The following is a 19,687-nucleotide window of genomic DNA, read 5'->3' as shown; positions in this document are numbered from 1 at the left end:
TCCTTCCTTGTGCACTCCGGGTACGCACGGCGTTGGAGATGATGGAGTAAATCTTTTGGGGAGGGGGGGGGGAATTGGGCGATGTACGAGGAGTTGTAGTAGACATCGTAAGCGAGAAGATATACGAGACTCGGGTTAGTCACACGGGTTTACTATAATTATCCACTAATTAGGGGAGCAGTGTAGAAGCGCGCTCGCTCACTGCAACGTAATGGAAGTCGTATGATTACAAAAACGTACGGAAAAAAATTTCTACATTTTTTTTGGAGGGGAGGGGGTAAAATGCATAGAAAATGCGTAGCAGACACTACCGTGTCAATGAGTATATAGTCACGTTTTTGAGGGTCACGCTTCTCTTGCGTTCCATTCGCCCGTGTAATAATGTGCAGCTTTGTCAGCGTTAAAATCCCTATCCATGCCGTACATTTACACGCGAGCTCATATATAGTAGTTCGAGTTGCCCTATCTGCACGTAACCACTCCGTCTGTAGACACAAATGTGCTCGGGCTGTCTTCAGATGCCCAGGTGCCTGTGTACAGGCAGGGTTCCGGGAGGGAAAACAGCAAGATTAATTGCGCAAGCAAATAGTCCCTGCTAACGCGTCCGTATTAAAAGCCCCGCGCATCGCCGACGTCGCCGCTTATAACGCACCTCACTTATTTGTCGTCGCCCACACACCAATGCGTGCCAAAAGATCCCGTGCTTTAATTAATTACTGGACATGCCAACCCAATCACGACCCACGCGGAGTGATTTATTCCCGCCGCCGCCGCTCGTTATAATAACCACGTGAGCGAGCGCCGCCGCGTTGGGTCGCTCCAAAGAGGACTCGCACGCTGACCCGCAGATCACACGCGCGCCGCCGCCGCCTACACAGCCGAGGAAAGATCCGAAAAATAGACGGCAAAGGAGCGCCGGACCCCACGCACTCACGCACGCGCGCGCGCGCACGCACGCACGAGGGCACGCACGCGCGCACGCACGAGGGCAGTAGCAGCGGCGGCTGCGGCGCACTCGACGTTACGCACGCGGTCGAGACGGCAGCAGACGCGCCGAGGGCTCAAGGCACAACACAGCGAGGTGGGTGGGTGGTGGTGGTGGGTGGTGGTGGTGGGTGGGGTGGGGGGTGGTCGGCCAGCACGAGCCAGCGACGGCAGCGCGGCGCGCGCAGCCGCCTTATTTATTCCGATGTCGAGTTCGGGAGCGCTCAGCACCTACTACGTGCACTCGCTCATCAGCGGCGATGCCGACGGGATGATGAGCGCGGCCGCCGCGGCTGCGGCAGCGGCGGCGGCGCGATACCCGGGAGGTGCGCACCACCACTCGCAGGCAGCGCGGCCCGCGGCCCCCGTGCAGCTGCCCGAGCACCCCGACTTCCCGTCGTGCAGCTTCCAGCCAAAGGGCTCCGTGTTCGCCTCGCCGTCCGCCTGGGCGCCCATCCCTACGCAGCCGCCACCCGGCGGGGTCTTTCACCCGCACGCGGCCTACGTGGGGCAGCCGCACCTCGCCGACGAGGGTAGCCGCTACGTGCGCTCTTGGTTGGAGCCCGTGGGATTCTCGGGATTCGGTGGCGGCGGCGGCGGCGGCAGCGGCGGTGTTGGTGGTGGGGCCAGGCCCTATGACTACAAACCGGAGCCTCTGCAGCAGCAGCAACAGCAGCAGCAGGCGGTGAAGCGACGCGACGTGACGGCGGGAGTGGTGGCCTACGAGACGTCTCCAGGCGCCACCGTGGCCCCGTTGCTCGGCGGGGACTTCCCGCTGGAGGCGCCGAGCGAGAAGTTGGCCGACGTCTCCCCGTACCCGTGCACGGACGACGCGGACGTGAACTCGGAGAAGAGCGACGACAAGCCGACCATCGACCCGAGTGAGCGCGCGCGCACGCCGCGTACACGCACGTCCCACGCACACCGTGTACACACACGACCCACGCACACCGTGTACACGCACGACCCACGCACACCGTGTACATCCACGTCCCATGCACACCGTGTACACGCACGTCCCACGCACACCGTGTACACGCACTACCCATGAACACCGTGTACACACACGTCCCACGCACACCGTGTACACACACGTCCCACGCACACCGTGTACACACACGACCCACGCACACCGTGTACACGCACGTCCCACGCACACCGTGTACACGCACGACCCACGAACACCGTGTACACACACGACCCACGCACACCGTGTACACGCACGACCCACGAACACCGTGTACACACACGACCCACGCACGCCGTGTACACACACGACCCACGCACACCGTGTACACGCACGTCCCATGCACACAGTGCACACGTGTACACGCGTACTCCTACTTCCCATACCGTGTACACATGTACACATTTCTATACACACGGTGTACACACGTGCACATAGTTCCAATCACACTGTGTACACACATATACCTCGGTTCAATGCACACCGTGTACACACGTAACGTGCAGTGTGTGTGTACATATATCGTCTGTGTGTACGCATACCGTGTGTACACCCACACACGGTAACACACACACACACCGTGTACACCCACGTATTATACACACATACATACGTGGTGGTGTGTGCAGACTTGCACACACAGTGTGTGTGTATACACACACATCCTACACACGCGCGCGAATATACCGTGTAATGTATAACACTCCGTGCACACACACACGCGGCCATTTCTTACACACACTACTTACGCACACCACCCACGTACGCAAGCACGCACACACAACCATGCACACATACACAAACACAACACACACCCCGCGTACGTACGCCCACACCAACTACCCCCCACGTACGCACTCTCACAAACACACCCCCACGTACGCACATACACAACCATGCACACCTATACACACGTACAACACACACCCCGCGTACGTACGCCCACACCAACTACCCCCCACGTACGCACTCTCACAAACACACCCCCACGTATGCACACACACAACCATGCACACCTATACACACGTACAACACACACCCCGCGTACATTACGCACACACCAACTACCCCTCACGTACGCAGCTCTCACAAACACACCCCCACGTACGCACACCCCCCAAGTACGCACTCACACACAAACATGCACACCTATACACACACACAACACACACCCCGTGTACACCCCCCCCACCCCCCTCCCATGCGACCACCCCGTCATTGCATCCACGCCCCGTGCGTCAGATTTGCTGTTTGCTGTTTGTTGTGTAGCCTCGTCGCTTCGCCCCAGCCGCCGCCTCTGTTGTTGTTGTTGTTTACAACGGTCGTGTCACCGACACCAAACTGTGCGCTTGGTGTACCTTTCAGTCTTAAATGAAACCTCCTCTTCTCTTCCCACCATAAAATAATTGAATAGCTAGGCCAGGGGTATTTTGTGTGTGTGTGTGTTCCTCCACACCCCCCACCTTCAATAATGTTTTTTTTTTTATAGGCGCGTTAATTGAGATAACTTTGCGTGCTCCTGGTAGTGGCTTCATTGACGAGCTGACAGCTTTACGCATTCAGCAAGCCTTTAAACATTTCGCTATAAAGTACGAGACAATATTCAACGGTCCGTTACTAATAGCCTAATAATAGTAACAACAAATATCACCCCTGATGATAATAATAATAAAATATGTATTGCCATGTTTATTGTTTTTTCACATGATGTCACACTTTTAAGAGGATGTCACATAATCCCAAGAGATACATCCCCGACGTAAAAAAAGAGATTTCCGTTACTTTTATATCGTGGATATTATTCATTAATTGCCGGTTTAACTTGCACGCTGCTCCATTAAAAAAAAACCCCACGAGTTGACATCACCGCTTCCTAATCGCATTGTGTCGTAACGTGCGAGTTATATATGACACGGGGAGTGTCTGATTACGTGCTGTAAAATGCTACGGCTTCTCTCTCTCTGTGAGCCCACGTGGCTACCCGCTCGGCAGCTTGCTTATTGCGCGCGTGGTGTCCCAATGATTCAGCCGCAGACACCAACCGGGCCAGTCGAACAAAGGTGATAGGCAAAGAGTCCGCTGTCCACCCCCCTACCCTGCCCTCCCCTCCTTTGAAGTGACGCTGTTGTTATTGTTGTTGTCTCCGACTCGTAAACAAGACAAAGATCCCCCGTGTAGCTTTAACAGCCTTTTGGGGGCAAGTGCTTTCAGCGAGTAGCACCTCTGAAGGCCGGCAACAGCACACGAGGAAGTGGATGGATCCCAGCACCACGCCCGGCCGCCTTTGTCTCGCGAGTGGCGATGTTTTACTACGCACCGCGCCAGGTACTCGTTTGAGGCCGAGTTAACCCTCGGGGAGGGCCCAGGACCGGTTCGGATAATTATCGTCACCTTGATGTTGGTGACCGTGAGCGGGAATCGAACTCGGGGAGGCTCGCGGGGGTTCGTCGGGGTAACGGGCTCACGCCGATGCACTGCCGCTAGTAAACAACACAGCCGCGAACACACACACACGTATAGAGATAATATAATGAATTGTAGACTGCGACGATAATAATACGAAACAAAGCGGTTCGCTGCAGACAAAGCGCTGAATGAAGCGTGGATGGCAGACGAGGCCTGTGGTGTGGCTCCGGTGACATTATTCGGGGTACGCGCACATGGTAGCAGCACGGCACACACCCAGCTGGTGTGTCGCGTTTGACAATTCACAGCTTGACCCACAACGTTAAGCCCGTATACATCTTCGTCGTCGTCGTCGTCGGTGTATTGCGTTGCGTTTAAACAACAACAACACCAAAAATATAAATTCGAACACAAGAGCCCCCCATTGTTATTGTATCGGCCACACGCACGGCACAGCGTCAGCGCGTTATATTGCGTTTGAGATGGCGCTCGCAAAAAGACGGGAGAGCGTAGCGTTTTGTGATATCTCTCGCTCACAAGCAGAACAAAAAAAACAGGCGAGGTCGTATACAACAACAACAACAAAATGTGTACAACAACAACGACGAACAGCAACAGCTAACCCTGCAGCGGTTAGCTGCACGTGACAAGCGGCGTGCTGTCGATGGCGGGGAGAGGCGAAAGAGAGCAGGAGTAGTCGCGTCTACACACTTAGAGAGAGCGTGAGCGCCAGACAAAGAACACGGAGCACCACACACGCACGCACACGAGTGCTCTGAATGATACGGCGTGAATTGTAATCGCAATTTCCTTCGCAAGTGCTCTCGCGCTGAGATCTACTATATCTCGACGAAACGCGGTGACACGTGACATTTTTGCTTAATGTATATTCGCCCACACCCTCGTGTACCTGTCTGTACACCTAATTTTGTCGTGTCAATCCACTGCTGGATGAAGGCCCTCGCCACGCTCGTTTGCGGGTTGTGAGGGTGGGGGGGGGTGGAGAGGGGTGGGGGGGGTTATTTAACCATACTTCACCACGCCGGTCAATGCGTCTTATTGGCGTAGTACACAAACACACGCCGTGCGTGTGTGCCTACAGTGCGGGAGCCGTGGTGCAGCTGTTAGCGCGCTGCGCAACGAACCCGGCGAGCCGAGTTCGAATCCCGCTCACAGCAAACACCAGTGACAATTACCTGAACCCGTGCTGGGCCTCCCCTAGGTCGGCTCGGCCTCGAATCAGTGTGTAATCATCACTACTGAGGAGACAAATGTGACCGGCCGTGGTGCTGGTCACCCATCCCGGCGTGTGACGTGCCGGCCTTCATCATTGCTCGCTAGCAACACTTGCCCCAACGTTCTGTTCAAGGCTATACTGGGGGGGGGGGCGGGGGGGGGGGTCTCTGGGTCCGGGCCTGCGCTTTAATCACTATCCCATCCGGCCGCTGTACAATCAATGCCCAATAATGCAGTGAGTCGGTACGCCCACCTTGTTGGCGTATACCCACGGCGTGTGTGCATGAGTGTCGGGTGTGCACGGGGGACGAGGGGGGAGGAATGGAAGGGGGGGGGGCAGGCGATAGTGGTGTATGTTCTCTGCGTGTACGACGAAGACAACCTTCATGCATCGCCATTCGTTTGGCTTTGCCGGCCTTCACAGGGTGCTCGCTAAAAGCACTTGCACCAGCAGCCTGTGTAGGCAATGCGGAGGGAGGGATCTTTGTCTTTGACACGTGTACGAACCGGGGCCTCGTCAATGATGATGTGTGCAAAGGGGCCGTGATCGTCATCGTCAACACATCCTTCCGGGCCCATGCTGCATCTGTGTGTGGATTGTGTAATATTATTCTATACGTACAGTATGCATGCGGATCGTAAATCATGCTAAGATATAGCCGCGCGCGCGCTCTTAACGCTAATTGCAGTGGGTACACGATACGACGCCGTCGTTGTTTTTTGGTGCTGCTGTGGTTTGTTGTTGTTCGTGCAGGTTGTAATTCAAAATATAATTGGGTCTTTGTTCGTGTCTGCACACACAGTACCCATAGGCCGTGTACATAATAAATTATGGACCACGTACATAATGCAATGACAATGCGTTTGTTCCCTTGTGTGCATCTCGGCATGCAAAAAAAAGAGTGTACGTGGGAGTGGTGGCCGAGCGGTTTGCTCACGCTGCTCTTCACACAAACACAGCGAGCACCGAGTGATGTTCCGTGCCAGGGTTAACCAACAACAACAACAACGACAACAACAAACACAAGAGTCGTGAATACGCGAACCTCTGTTGAGGCCTCCTGCAGGTCTGGGCCGGCTCGGCCTTCAATGAGTCGACCCGGTGCGATGTGTAAACATCAGCACCGTCGGGACAAAGCCGTGCACTCGGGACAGACAGTGGCCACACAATCACCATCACGACCACCTCCATACCCCTCGAGTGCCGATACAGCCATCGTAGGTTGCTCGACACAGTTATTCACCCCCCCCCCGACAAGCCGATGCAGGTTATCTCGCTGTGTTCATGGGTTGTCACCGGCGTGTTGTTCGCCATGATGTCCGACGTTTTGCCCCAAGTGCCGAGAGGTTCAATCCTGAGCATTCTCCAAGGCCTCGGAGCAAAAACCATAACTTAGATTTGAACACGAGGCGATAATCCTCCGCTACTCTGGACGCAATCATCTGGCTCACCAGCCCCGTTGTAAAATTAGAGCTGTTGCCCTACATCAACGTTTGCCATACGAAGATGGGCTATACAGTAATGAGGGCGTCGTGCAGGGGGGGGGGGAGGTGTTTGCCTTGGAGGCTTGGTAAGGAGGGGGGGACTGTCTGTGTGTGGGGGGCTGTGGTGTAGCGGTCAGCGAAGTCGACCAACCGAGTTCGATTCACGCCCACGGTCGACACAAATATCTGACAATTATCTGAACCGGTTCTGGGCCTCCCCGTGGTCGACTCAGACTCAAATGAGTACCTTGGTGAGGCGTGTAACCACGCCACTGGGAAGACAAAGGAGGCCGGGCGTGGTGTGTGCCGTGCTGGCCTTCATAGGTGCTCGCGAACAACACTCGCCCCAACAGTCTGTTAAAAGGCAATTGGGGGGGGGGGGGGGGGTGCGGGTGGGATCGTAGTCTCGTGTCTTTGTTACACGCTCGTGTCTCTGAGCCTTTGCCGTGTGTTCCTTCCCTCGTTGTCGCCCCGCAGACAACCCCACGGCCAACTGGATCCACGCGCGACCCTCTCGCAAGAAGCGCTGCCCCTACACCAAGTTCCAGACGCTGGAGCTCGAGAAGGAGTTCCTCTTCAACATGTACCTCACGCGGGACCGGCGCTACGAGGTAGCTCGCGTGCTCAGCCTCACCGAGCGCCAGGTGAAGATCTGGTTCCAGAACCGGCGCATGAAGATGAAAAAGATGAACAAGGACAGAAACAAAGATCCGCAGTGAGGTCGTCTGAAGCGCCGTGTTTGTAGAGAAGCGCCCGGAAGCGCGAGACGAGACGGATTGGTGTTGACGATGGTGGTGGTTGGTGTTGGTGGCGGTGGGTGGTTGTTGTTGGTGGCGGTGGTGGTGGTGGTGAAGACGACGACAGTCAACAACTTTCAAATGTGAACAACAGCAATTGATACAACTCCCCGATGAATGCAATGGAAGTGCGCGTTCGACTTTGCATCGTACATTAAAACAAAAGAAAGGAAACTATACACTGATAATGAAGGTCTCACATTATATATAGTATATATATTAATAAATACACCATGCCGGAGTGCAGCTATTTTTCAGAACGGTTGTACCTTGCACAAATCGGTAATATCTTTATTAAGGTTTAGGCATTGCGGTTAAGCTGTTCGGAATTGCAACTATTTAATCAATGGCTCTTCCCCTTTTCATTGCTAAAGAAGAGAGGTTTATGTGGCTCAAGACGCGTGCAGTCCCAACTACCTGGGAAGCAATTCCAATAATTGCGTTTCATTATTTTGGAATAAGTACAATTGTTTTGGACGGCAGACTGAAAAAGGAAGGTTACCGTTGCGTGTTTATTATTATATCATAATTATTATAGAGCACTGTTGTATTAATTACATTTAACCGATGTACATTTATTTAAACCGTTTACAAAACAAACAAAAAAAATCTAAGTAATTTTATATAATAATTATATATTAAAATAATTAAATAAAAAAGGGGAGGAGTTATTCACACGATATTTGGGCTACCTATATATAAGAAGCTGACACTTTGTAAATGTAGAAATGCGCGCAAATTTAAACAAAAATTACAACAACAAAAAAGAGTTCCTTTTATTTAAGAGACTTTAAAAAAAAATAATGTACACGTGGTTTCCCGAACGCGACTGTACAGTGTTACACCCGGCCCTCATCGCTGCCGCCCGCGTACTTGAAAATCGTGTTTTGTGACTGCTGTGTGATGTCAGGATTTATACTCGATACTTAATCTGGGTCGCGACGTTATATATATGTGTAGATGTGTGCGTGTGTGTACGTAGCGTTATATCCAGCAACTCGCCATCCTCCCCCTCCCTACCTTGCCTTTTGGAATGAAAAAAAAACCAACCCCTACTTGACTGCTCATTGCTCGCCCCTGCGGGTTTGTTCATTGGTTGCTTGCGGTGCATGCAGTTGGTCGGTCTCTAGACACGAGAGAGAAAGAGAGAGACACACAGAGCACGTCGGAGCCAATTTGAACGCATGTCCGACAGGGTTGCAAGCAAATCTCGCTCTCTCTCTCTCTCGGTGTTCTCCTCTCATGTTGTTCGCTCGTCGTGGTCGCTGTATGTATGTGTGTATGTATATATATTCGCAGTACTGTGACTATTGCCTTCCTGGTATGGTAAAGTTTTTATTGTAAAATATATTATATTAATATTTACCCGTGGCCCCCCTATCTCTCACCCCGCCCGCCCGCCCCACCCGCCAACCACACCCCCCCCTCTCCCCGTTATGTTGTGTAAATAAAGGTAATGAAAATAAAGGACAATGACACTTCAGGTGTGAGCGTTGTCAAGGGGTGTGCTGATGATCGCCTGTCTAATCAACTCACTGCGGCGCGCGCCCGTACTGATTGTGTATTGCTTGATATCCCGTGTGGCCTTCGGCAAAGTGTCGGGGCAAGTGCTGTTGGCGAGCAACCCATGGAAAACAATCACGCGCAGACACACAATCGGATATGCACGTAGACACACAATCGTATCAACACAAATGCGACCACATACACAATCGCATAGACAGATATAGATAATCACAGACACACATAATCATACACACTGCACGAACATACATCCAAACACACAATCGCGTACACAAAGACACTGTCCATCATCATGCAAACAGACACACTATAATATACACACACAAAGACATCACATGTGCAGACACGCATGCACAAGCGCAGAAAAAAGATATCCCGTATAACCTTAACAGACTGTTGGGGCAAGTGCACACAGATACATACATACAGACACAAACAATCACATAGACACACACCCACAATCAAATACACACAAACACGCAATCACACAGGCTACACGCAATTACATGCATACACAAAAATACATAATTTATAGATATATTTTTGGGGCTAAGTGCTGTTAGCGAGTATCTATTAAGGCGCGTACGCCACGCGAGTCAGGGGGCTGGTGGAGTACTACGCCCGGCCGCCTTTGTCTCTTCCAGGAACTCGTTTCAGTGTTGTGCCTACCGAGCAGAGGCCCGGGACCGGTTCAGATATCACGCGGCAAAGATGTTATTTCAACATGGATGGTAACACAGACAAACACAGCATGCATACAAACACGCGCATACATAAACACCAACAATATATACACACACACGAGCAAACACGCACATAAACACAGGCCACAAAGGACATACCCCCCATATAGCCTTAACATAACTCGTGCGGAAAGCGTTGTTAGCGAGAACCCACAGACACAAAAACGACACGAATACACAGACACATGCAACGTCCACCCCTTGCGGCACAGACTGAAACACGCGTTACATAATGTTAATATCATGGTAAGTAAAAACTGCGTCTGAAGGTATCCGATAATAATGAACAGCAACACCATATGTCAACAGCGTTTGCTTTCGAACGCTTTGAATGTCGCCATGAATTCATTTGCATTAAATACGGTGATTGCGAAATCCAAACCAGTCCTACACATGGGCAGACACGGCTAAAGAAACCGTGTACTGTATAGTAGCAGCATTGTTCCGCGGTGCATTGCCAGATGTATGACACGCAGCCAGGGTGTATATATGGCTGCAACTTATTTCATTCGTGACGTGGGCTGTGTGCGTCTTCATAGGTGCTCGCTAACGGCGCTTGCTCCTTACCGTGTGGCCGTGCTCCCCGTGAATCGCGTCGGTCGCCGCGGTGTTTCAACACAACGATTTGGGGGCAACGTTTTTAATCCGAACGTCGCTCCTCCGTATGAAGCGCGTTTGATGCAGCACGCGCCTAAAACCATCGCAAAGTTGAATTCGATTCAAAGTTTAGTCAATTGTCGCGAGTTTATTATCAGTGGGTGGCGAATGTGTACATTCAATTAAAAGTAAAGTACAGATATACACGATACGTGTGAGATATAACCTAATAAAAATGTAAAGACAGCTCGCATAATGTTATATAAAGGCATCCCGTGAGGCTTTCCTAGAAAAAAAATAATAGCACACTCACCATCAAGTATATGCCATCGATATTATAATATACAATGCATTGTTGATAATATAACATAAACTAATTCTCACGAACACGATGATTATGGCACGATACGCAGATATTCTTCAAACTACGCAATTTTTAATGGACACACAAAGCGCTTCAAATATACTGCTACCAACTACAACATTCAACATTGGGTATGTTTATCCATAACAATAATCGTCAAACATTCATCATCAAACGATAACTGCGAATTACTTCGACATAATTCTCAAAATATAGGGCAGCAAAGTTAGAGTTTTATTGACGAGTCCATAAATCAATAAATATACAAATACATAAAGGCAAAGATCCCCCTTATAAGCCTTCACGGACTTTTGAGACGAGTTCTGTTCGCGAGCAGCACAAATGAAGACCAGCACGGTACTCGAGATGATGGGTACACACGCTCACATGATGCCTCTCTGTCTATGGAGTGGTGAAGTGTACAGTATATATATCTGCGGCTTCGCTCACTTAAAGCCAATTTGGCGCACGGTTCGCAAGGAACAGATCCGAACATTGTTGCCGCTTTAAAAGTTTGCGTGTGTGCGCGTGTGTGCGCGTGTGTTGCCTGTCCCGTCAAGTCTGTCCCGTCCTGGTTGCTGGCCACCCACCCCCTCGTGTGCTCAGCCGGCCTTCAAAGATGCTCACTAAAACAGCACTTGGCCCAACACTCTATTAAGGCTATACGGTGGATATTTGTCTATGTCGTTTTTGTTCTTGTCTCTCCCATTGACCTCTTGCCAGCGAGCTTTTGACACTTCACGCGACGAACCTCAAAGTGCACCTAGCCTGGCACAAGCGCTGGTGGTGACGTCACCGCCACTTAGTGGCGAACGGCGGCAGCGGTTGTTGTGTTCTTTTTACCTTTTTGTGTTCAGTTGCGACCCATGTGAACTTAACGCGTGGCGCACTAATTGGCTGCCCCGTGTGTAATATTCACATCGTGCTCATTGCAGTCGTAACGAGTAATTAATATTGGTAAGCGAGCTGCCTTGGTCGATGGAGTGAGTGGTGGCACCTCGGTCACTCACCTGCCGCGACTAAAGTCACCTGTCTGTTTGAAATGAAGAGAATCGCGGGGCGCGGGCCGAATTTGGTTTGGGGTTGCGGAGACAACACACAATTGGATGTACGTAGGTCGACTCAGCCTCAGATGAGTACCTGGTGCGGTGTGTAGTAAATATCGCCACTAGGGAGACCTGGCCAGCCAACCCCTCGTGTGCCGTGCCGGCATTCATAGGTGCTCGCTAACAGCACTTGCCCCAAAAACTCTGTTAAGGCTATATGGGGGATCTTATATGTGTGGGTGCTAATATGAATGTGTTAAAAGGTGTTCTGTAACAACCTGTGTTAGACAAAGTTCTTACCCACAATGCTATTGTGTACGCTGTGTGTTACCCACAATGCTATAGTGTACGCTGCGTGTATGTGTATGTGTGTTTGCGTGTGTTTTTGTACAATGTATGTGTTTTTGTATGTATGTAGGGGTGTGTCTGCGTGTCCGTATATTTGTGTGTGTATCCCATATGTTGAGAACACGTGTTTGTGTGTGTTTGTGTACGTGCGTGCTTGTCTTTGTTGCGTGTATGTATGAGTGTGTGTGTGTACCTCTTTTTATTTTTGTGCGCGTCTGTATGACCGCTCCGGCCTTCATAGATGCTCGCGAACAGCACTTGCTCCAAAAGTCTGTTGAAAGCTACAGTATAGGATACGGTATATCATTGTCATTGTGTATACGCAATTATGTTGCGTACATATGACTGTATTGCGTTGTGTATGGTCAAATAAGTAGTCTGAATGCTATGAGATGACACCACCCACTGCCAATAAATATACATTCGAGTTGGTAATGTGAGTATTATAGTATAGTGGGGAGCGGTAGTGTAGCGGTTAGCGCGAAGCGCTACGAACCCGGCTACCCGAGTTCAATTACCGCTCACGGCCAACACCACTGAATATTTTCTATTGGACCGGTCCTTCTCGAGGTCGACTCAGCCTCAAATGCGTACCTGGGCGATGTGCTGGCCACTCGCCACCTCGTGTGCTCGTGCCGACCTTCGTAGGTGCTCGTGAACAGCGCTTGCCCCCCCCCCCAAAAAAAAGTCTAGCAAGGCTATTACAGGAGATCTATGCCTTCGTCATTATTTTTGTGAGGTTTGTAGATTTTACTTGCTTCAGTAAGAAAGTCCCAATGAGCTGCTTTCGGCTCGATTTCGTGGGCGTCCTGCGACGGTACACATGTTATACACAGCGGAGATCTTAGCTACAATAATATACAATATGTTCCAGCTACATTTGCCAACGCAATGTTGTCTCTGCGCAATGTGTGTAACTCTACAATACCACCCGCATAACGATACAACGCGCAGATCGCCCCTGATATAACGCGATCACGTTACAACAGATTTGCGTAAGGTATGGTGCAACTTCGAAGTTAACACAGCGACATAGCGATCAGAGTAAACGTTTCTCTGAAGGAGGGCCATCGCCTTAAACGTCGGCTATCTCCCCCGCCCGACCCATTTAAGGTGGTGTTATCAACGAACGTGTTGAGTATTTGTTACAAGTAAAAAATAGGTATACAATATTTTAATGCCAATTAATAATCTTAAATCTGAACGAATTATATATCTTAATATAAAACACATTGTGGTGTTTATTTTAATTTTCGATTTAAACGTCGTGAGATTTTTATTGTCTTATTTTGTTTTATTGTTTTATTCTCATTCTACGTGACTTTACCGAAAGAACCAAGATGTATCTTAATTGTTTATTCATCATATTTACGAAATTTAAAACACAGAACCTATGTGTGTTTAATACACGTGGATATACTGACACACATTACACAAGGCTGCGTTTACAGTCGTCCACAAACACAACATGTATTTTGTTAACTCACAACAATCCTCATTAACACCACCTCCCGCGAAAGAAAAGTGCCGTGTTACTAACGAAAAGCGGTCGTATAAAAAAGTTCAAATATACGCAACTGTAAAGTATGGCACCAAATAAATGTCGCGTAGTGTTACAATGCGTTTCGCCTCTCAAAGCAACCTGTCCAACTGACTTCGCCATGCTAAGTTTTGACATAATCTCCACGAACCTCCCACGTGTACCCAAAACTTGTTCAATCTGCCAGACTATAAAGTAAACTTAACACCCGCGTAACGTTGTTGTGCTATCTGGGAGAAGATGGTGATAGGCCGAACGAGAGAGAGAGAGGGGGGAGGTGGATTTAAGGCGGAGGCAGTTTAAAAAAAAATGAAGAAAAAAATAAAATAAAAATATTAATGTAGCGATTGCATCGTAAGGAGCCCGTGGGGAACGAACGTGTTTTGATTTGGAGGTAAGTTTCCGCCTCTCCGCTGTCTTGTGGATAATAAGGCGAGGGTTACCGTGTGTGTTATATTGCACTGCTGCAGATAATCGTTGCGAGAAATATACCAATTATGTCCAACTCGGAAATCAATTATGACAGTAGTAATATTATTATTATTATTCATACCGATAACGCAATTTATAGCCGTGATAATATATCGTATATAATAATCACGGCTGGCCACATCGCCCTTAAAATGCAGAGAGAGCCGCCTGCATACAGATTGGATTTCAGCGTAATTCCCAAATCGGATGTTATTATGATTGTAATTGAAACAACAAATAAATAACACGGGAATCGCCTACTAAGCGGAAGAAACCCGCTTTGGTGGGAGACAGCGAGACTCGCCGGCAGGTGTTGGGTGGTGGTAGAGCGGTGGTGCAGCGGTGGGGCTGATGGTACGGGTGGTAGAGGATGGAGCTGGTCGTGGTGGTCGGGGGAGCACGGGGGGCGGGGGAGATAAATGGAGAGGATGTGGGATGTGGTTGGAGGATGGCAGCTGAGAAGCGGTGGTAGGGTAGTGAGCGAGGTAGGTTGGGGTGGGTGGTGGTAGAGGGTGTGGTGGTAGTGGTGCGGACGGATGCGGGGGTGGTGGTGGTGATGGCTAGGAAGGCGAGGGGGGGGGGTGATGGAAGTGGGGGCCTCTATACGACCCCCGCCGCAAACACAATGCGCCGTGTGAGACGGGAGGGAGTCACAGGCAGTAAAATCCCAGGCTTCACGGGCCGTTAGGCCAGGAAGAGGGGGAGAAAGCCGCAGAGGCAGAAGAACAACGAAACTCCTTGGAACTGTGGGGTGTGGTGGTGGTGGTGGTGGTAGGAGGGGGGGGGAATTCCCTTTTATTGACGATCTGTTTGACTCGAGGAAACGAGCAAGGCATCGGCCTCTAGAACGTCCGGGGCCACAAAATGTTGTAAAGCAAAATTGCCCGCTGTAAAAATTTATTGCATATAAAAGCGGTGCGCGGAGATCGTCCACGACGACGACGTGGATAAGGGGGAGGGGAGGGGGGGAAAGGAAGCTCGCAAAAAAAGCGGTGATGGCCTTGGGATGGGAAGGGGGTGGGGGCCTCGAGTTTTGTGCGCCGCGGGTATTCCGCGACCGCGTCTCACGACGCACCCCGAAGCATCAGGGCGCGATCATCACCACCCCACCGCTGCCTTCCCAGAGACGCCATCGCCACCGATTCCCCTCCCCTCCCCGCCCGCCCGCCCGCCCCCCACGGCTGCCCGCTACCCCACACCCCCAGGCCCCCCCCCTCCCCACCTCCCCCCCCCCAAACCCACCCACCCTATGGTTATTGTTGCCGCTGCTGCTGTTGTTATTTATTTGCCGTTATTTATTTATTATTGTCGCAGGTTGTAAATCAAATCTATTGCGAGGAGCCTGCGAGGAAATACAGCGCCGAGGGCACCGATTTTTTGACGCTGGAGATAACGCCACCTGTTGTGGGGCATTTGTCTTCGTTTTAGTGTGCGCTAGAGTGTGGTCGTGGTGCTGCTGCTGCTGATGATGACAGTGGCGGTCGTGCTGTTGTTTAGACTAGTTAGTGGTGGCGCTGTGGTGTTTGTGACGTCGTTGGTGTTTGTGGTGATGTCGTTATTGTTGGTGGTGGTAGTGGTATTGATGTTTTAGTGTGCGCTAGAGTGTGGTCGTGGTGCTGCTGCTGCTGCTGATGACAGTGGCGGTCGTGCTGTTGTTTAGACTAGTTAGTGGTGGCGCTGTGGTGTTTGTGACGTCATTGGTGTTTGTGGTGATGTTGTTATTGTTGCTGGTGGTGGTGGTGGTATTGATGTTGTCGGAACGGGCTGGTGTTCTGGGTGGGAGTACTCTGTTGTTGGTGTCGGGAATTCTCGGGGTGCTGTTGGTGATGGTGGTGGTGGTGGTGGCGGCGGTGGTGATGCATTAGCGGATGCGACTTTAAGCGAAAGAAGAAAGAGGGACAGAGAGGTGCAATAAAGCCATCAGGTCGGCTAGACGTCTGGAGTTAATGGCTTTATGGCACTGCAAGGGTCCCTAATCAATCTTGTTCCCTAGCACTCTCCCGCCTTGTTTTGTCTCGAAAAAACTCATCTGTGAAATGGCATCCGCTCTCTTGCCAGCGTGTGCGGCGAGCAAGCCCGCAGCTTTTGCAGTCTGGAGGCAGAAATTGACTTTAATCTTTCAAAGCGAAACGCTGGCTGCTCATTCTCACGCAGCACGCAACCGGCCATTCTCGACGACTCCCAGCGCTCCCTCCCTCCTCCTGCTCCTCCTGCTCCTCAACCCCTCGCTCGCGCCCGAAGGACGGAATTTCACGGATGAATCAACGAGTGTGACTCTCTCGCGTCCACCGAAATGTATTTGAGGTGAACGAGACCAGTGGCGTAGAAGCTCGCGGGCGCGGCACGGCGACTCCCTAGGCGTGGATCAGCTCGGCGCAATCGCAATGACGTGCGTTTGATTGTGACAAGTTGTTTTAATATATATAACAAACAAAACACACGTGACGTGACCAAGGGTCATTGCACGGATCGTCATATTTACACAATTGTAAGTTTTAAACGGAGTGTTGTTTGTTAATTAGAGCACACACTTTAATTGTGTTTAGGATAGTGTGCGGGTGGTTTTTTTGTGTCTGTGATAATACTATATTTGTTTGACATTAATTCAATCGCAGTTTGAACGCATTGTACGAATTCTATCACTTAATGTAGTCACAACATCATTGTTATATTTAGTTAATAAAAACATTTCGAGAAGCAGAAGATTTTTTTTTTACAACAGCCTCTAATATCATCTGTGCCGTTCGGATCACGCAGTCTCTCCGAGGCGTACAAGTTGGGAAATGATCGAAGTTATAAAGTTATTTCCATTTTTCGACAGAAGATGGCAGTATCTCACTATAAAAAAGGGGCATCGCAAACTTGCCGATGCGTCTCTGACAAAACACTCGGCCAGAGGATGAATTTACATCCCATGCTGTTCGCTCTGATTCCATCGTAGCAGGTGCTGTTAGCGAGCACCTATTAAGGACAGTGGCGGCGCACGACGGGGTGGGTTTGGTCAGAATCACGCACGAACACAAAGGTAAAGACCCCCCCCCCCCGTATAGCCTTTACAGACTATTGGGGCAAGTGCTGTTAGCGAGCACCACCAAACAGAAGCATCTTTTTTACGCACCCATTTGTGTCGTCAACGGAACTCTATCAGAAACTCGTCTCGAGTGTTGGTTCCTGTGGTCTCCTACTCCCTCACTATCTCCGATGATCACGGTTGGCTACACACGGTGCGAAAGAAGTTCATCATACATACATAATATATGCGTCGTCCAGAATTATTATCCTTATCATCATCAGCAGCAGCCAGTGGTCAGGGCCTCCCATAACGGCGTGCGGGGGGCCTGGAGAAAATCTCACCGTGTGGGGGTCTTCTGAGGCCTTCAAACTAAAGCGGAAGTGGTGCTACATCTGACACCGTGACGTCGAAGCAAGCCCCCCCCCTCCCAAAGCGCGGGGCCCTGGGCGGTCGCCCTAGGGACGGCTCTGGCCCACGGTTAATCCGCTGCTGGATTAAAACGCCTCTCCACAGCCGCCCCCACCTCTCACAATCGGATCCCTAATTCCCTACGGGGGCACGTGACCGCCCCCCCCGCACTCCAACGTGTGTAGTAGACGTATAGCTGCGTCTTGAGATGAGGCCGCGGTTTGAATGAATCAACTTTATGATTAATCAACGTCATGGATCCACGTTATGATCAATCCACGTTATGAGAAATTCACGCCGTGAATCCCACGTAAATAAATCCATGTCATGAATCCGCGATATGAATCCACATTATCATTAACCCACGTTATCACTAACGCACGTCACCGATCCACGCTGTAGCTGTACAATTGTGTGTACTGTATATACGTTGAAATTCTTTCGCACCGTATGTAGCCAACCGTGCCAATCGGAGGTGCGTTCGCGTGCCTCCGCATCCACGGCCGACGAAGGAGCCAACATTGAAGCAGTTGCGAGATATAAAAAAATCGTAATGCAACTCGAATTGGTCGTAACCTCCACCGCATTCCCCCACTAAGCGCATGTTTTTTTCCATTCCCAGCGCTCTGCATAGGTTTACGGTCACCCACAGCGGCATTGAAATGTGCAGCCCTCCCACTGCGTTCGGTAATGGATGGAATTTACAGAGCGGAACACCAAATTTGCCTGCGTTCCTTTGTCGTTTTTATGGCAAACGCCGGTGAGCGAGGGCGGAGTGGGTGGGGAGAGTCTGTCTTGAGGATCCAGGTGGCAGGCCTGAAGGAAATGTTTCCATATTGGGTGACGATAAAGGCGCACCCATGCAATTGCGTTGTTAACGCCACTGCTGGAGATCGCGGAATGGTCTCCACTGGGGTGAACTCTCTCTCACTATATATCTTTACGGAGGCCCTGTAGAACGGTGATTTGTCTTACTCGAAGCAGGCTCCGTAGATGTCTTGGAAGATATTGTGAGTACTCGAATTTTACCCCACCGCACGCGACTTGCTGTGTACGTACCAACGCTCTTTGTTGGGGCCCAACATTTCTCTGTATGGGGGTCTAACCGCGTGTGTGTGGTTAAGGTGGTGAGAGGCGACGCAATGGAGAGCGGAGGTGCAGTGGTTAGCGCACTGCGCTACAGCCATGGCGATCCGTATTCGATTTGCCACTCACGATCAATAACAGTGGCCAATAATTTCACCGCTCCTGGGCCTCCACCCGAGGTCAAATTCAGCCTTAAATGAGAACTCCCTTCGTGTACTGTGCCGGTCATCATAGGCACTTGCCCCAACAGTCTGCGTGGGCTACATGATGCATCTTTGTCTTTGTGTGTCTTAATAGGTGCTCACTAACGGCACTTGCCCCAACAATCTGTTACAGGCTATACGCGGGTGGTGGGGGGGGGGGGTCTTTATCTTGACAAGGCAATGAACGTTTTCACCGCACACGTTCTCCATCTTCAAATCATAATTTGGCCGCAAGGTGACCGGAAGGGGGCAGCACAGCAATGGATTCCTGGATCTGTCTGTGCTCGAGATTCGAGTGTTTATTTCCTCGTGTACGTTCGCAGTGAGCTTTGTCCGGATACTCCACTTTGATCTCGCGTGCCAAACAAACGCTCATCCGGGAGATAGCCTAACAATTCAATGCAGGACCCACCTTGAAAAGGAGTCTTGAGACTCAGTGCTCATTGAACCTGCACAGTGCAGCATGACC

General features: G+C 50.7%; 1 protein-coding gene across 1 annotated transcript; it reads left to right on the top strand.

Annotated features, from left to right (window-relative positions):
* The first annotated feature begins 1,112 nt into the window (after positions 1-1,112).
* Positions 1,113-14,500, top strand: LOC116940927 (homeobox protein Hox-A9). The gene is made up of 2 exons (XM_032951317.2): positions 1,113-1,865; positions 7,556-14,500. Exons 1-2 carry the CDS (start codon positions 1,190-1,192, stop codon positions 7,795-7,797), a joined length of 918 nt encoding a protein of 305 aa, XP_032807208.2. The 5' UTR covers positions 1,113-1,189; the 3' UTR covers positions 7,798-14,500.
* Positions 14,501-19,687: the final 5,187 nt, after the last annotated feature.

The sequence above is a fragment of the Petromyzon marinus genome, chromosome 10 (assembly GCF_048934315.1).
Source record: "Petromyzon marinus isolate PM22_M1 ecotype Great Lakes invasive population chromosome 10, UKy_Petmar_22M1.pri1.0, whole genome shotgun sequence".
Classification (NCBI taxonomy): domain Eukaryota; kingdom Metazoa; phylum Chordata; class Hyperoartia; order Petromyzontiformes; family Petromyzontidae; genus Petromyzon; species Petromyzon marinus.
Note: the sequence above shows the minus strand (reverse complement) of the source record. Positions and strands in the feature narration are given on the sequence as shown.

Excerpts from the sequence above, each read along its gene's own strand:
- LOC116940927 (XM_032951317.2), top strand. The coding sequence starts at position 1,190 with ATGTCGAGTTCGGGAGCGCTCAGCACCTACTACGTGCACTCGCTCATC. Across the intron at positions 1,866-7,555 it reads CAAGCCGACCATCGACCCGA|ACAACCCCACGGCCAACTGG; the intron begins GTGAGCGCGCGC and ends GTCGCCCCGCAG.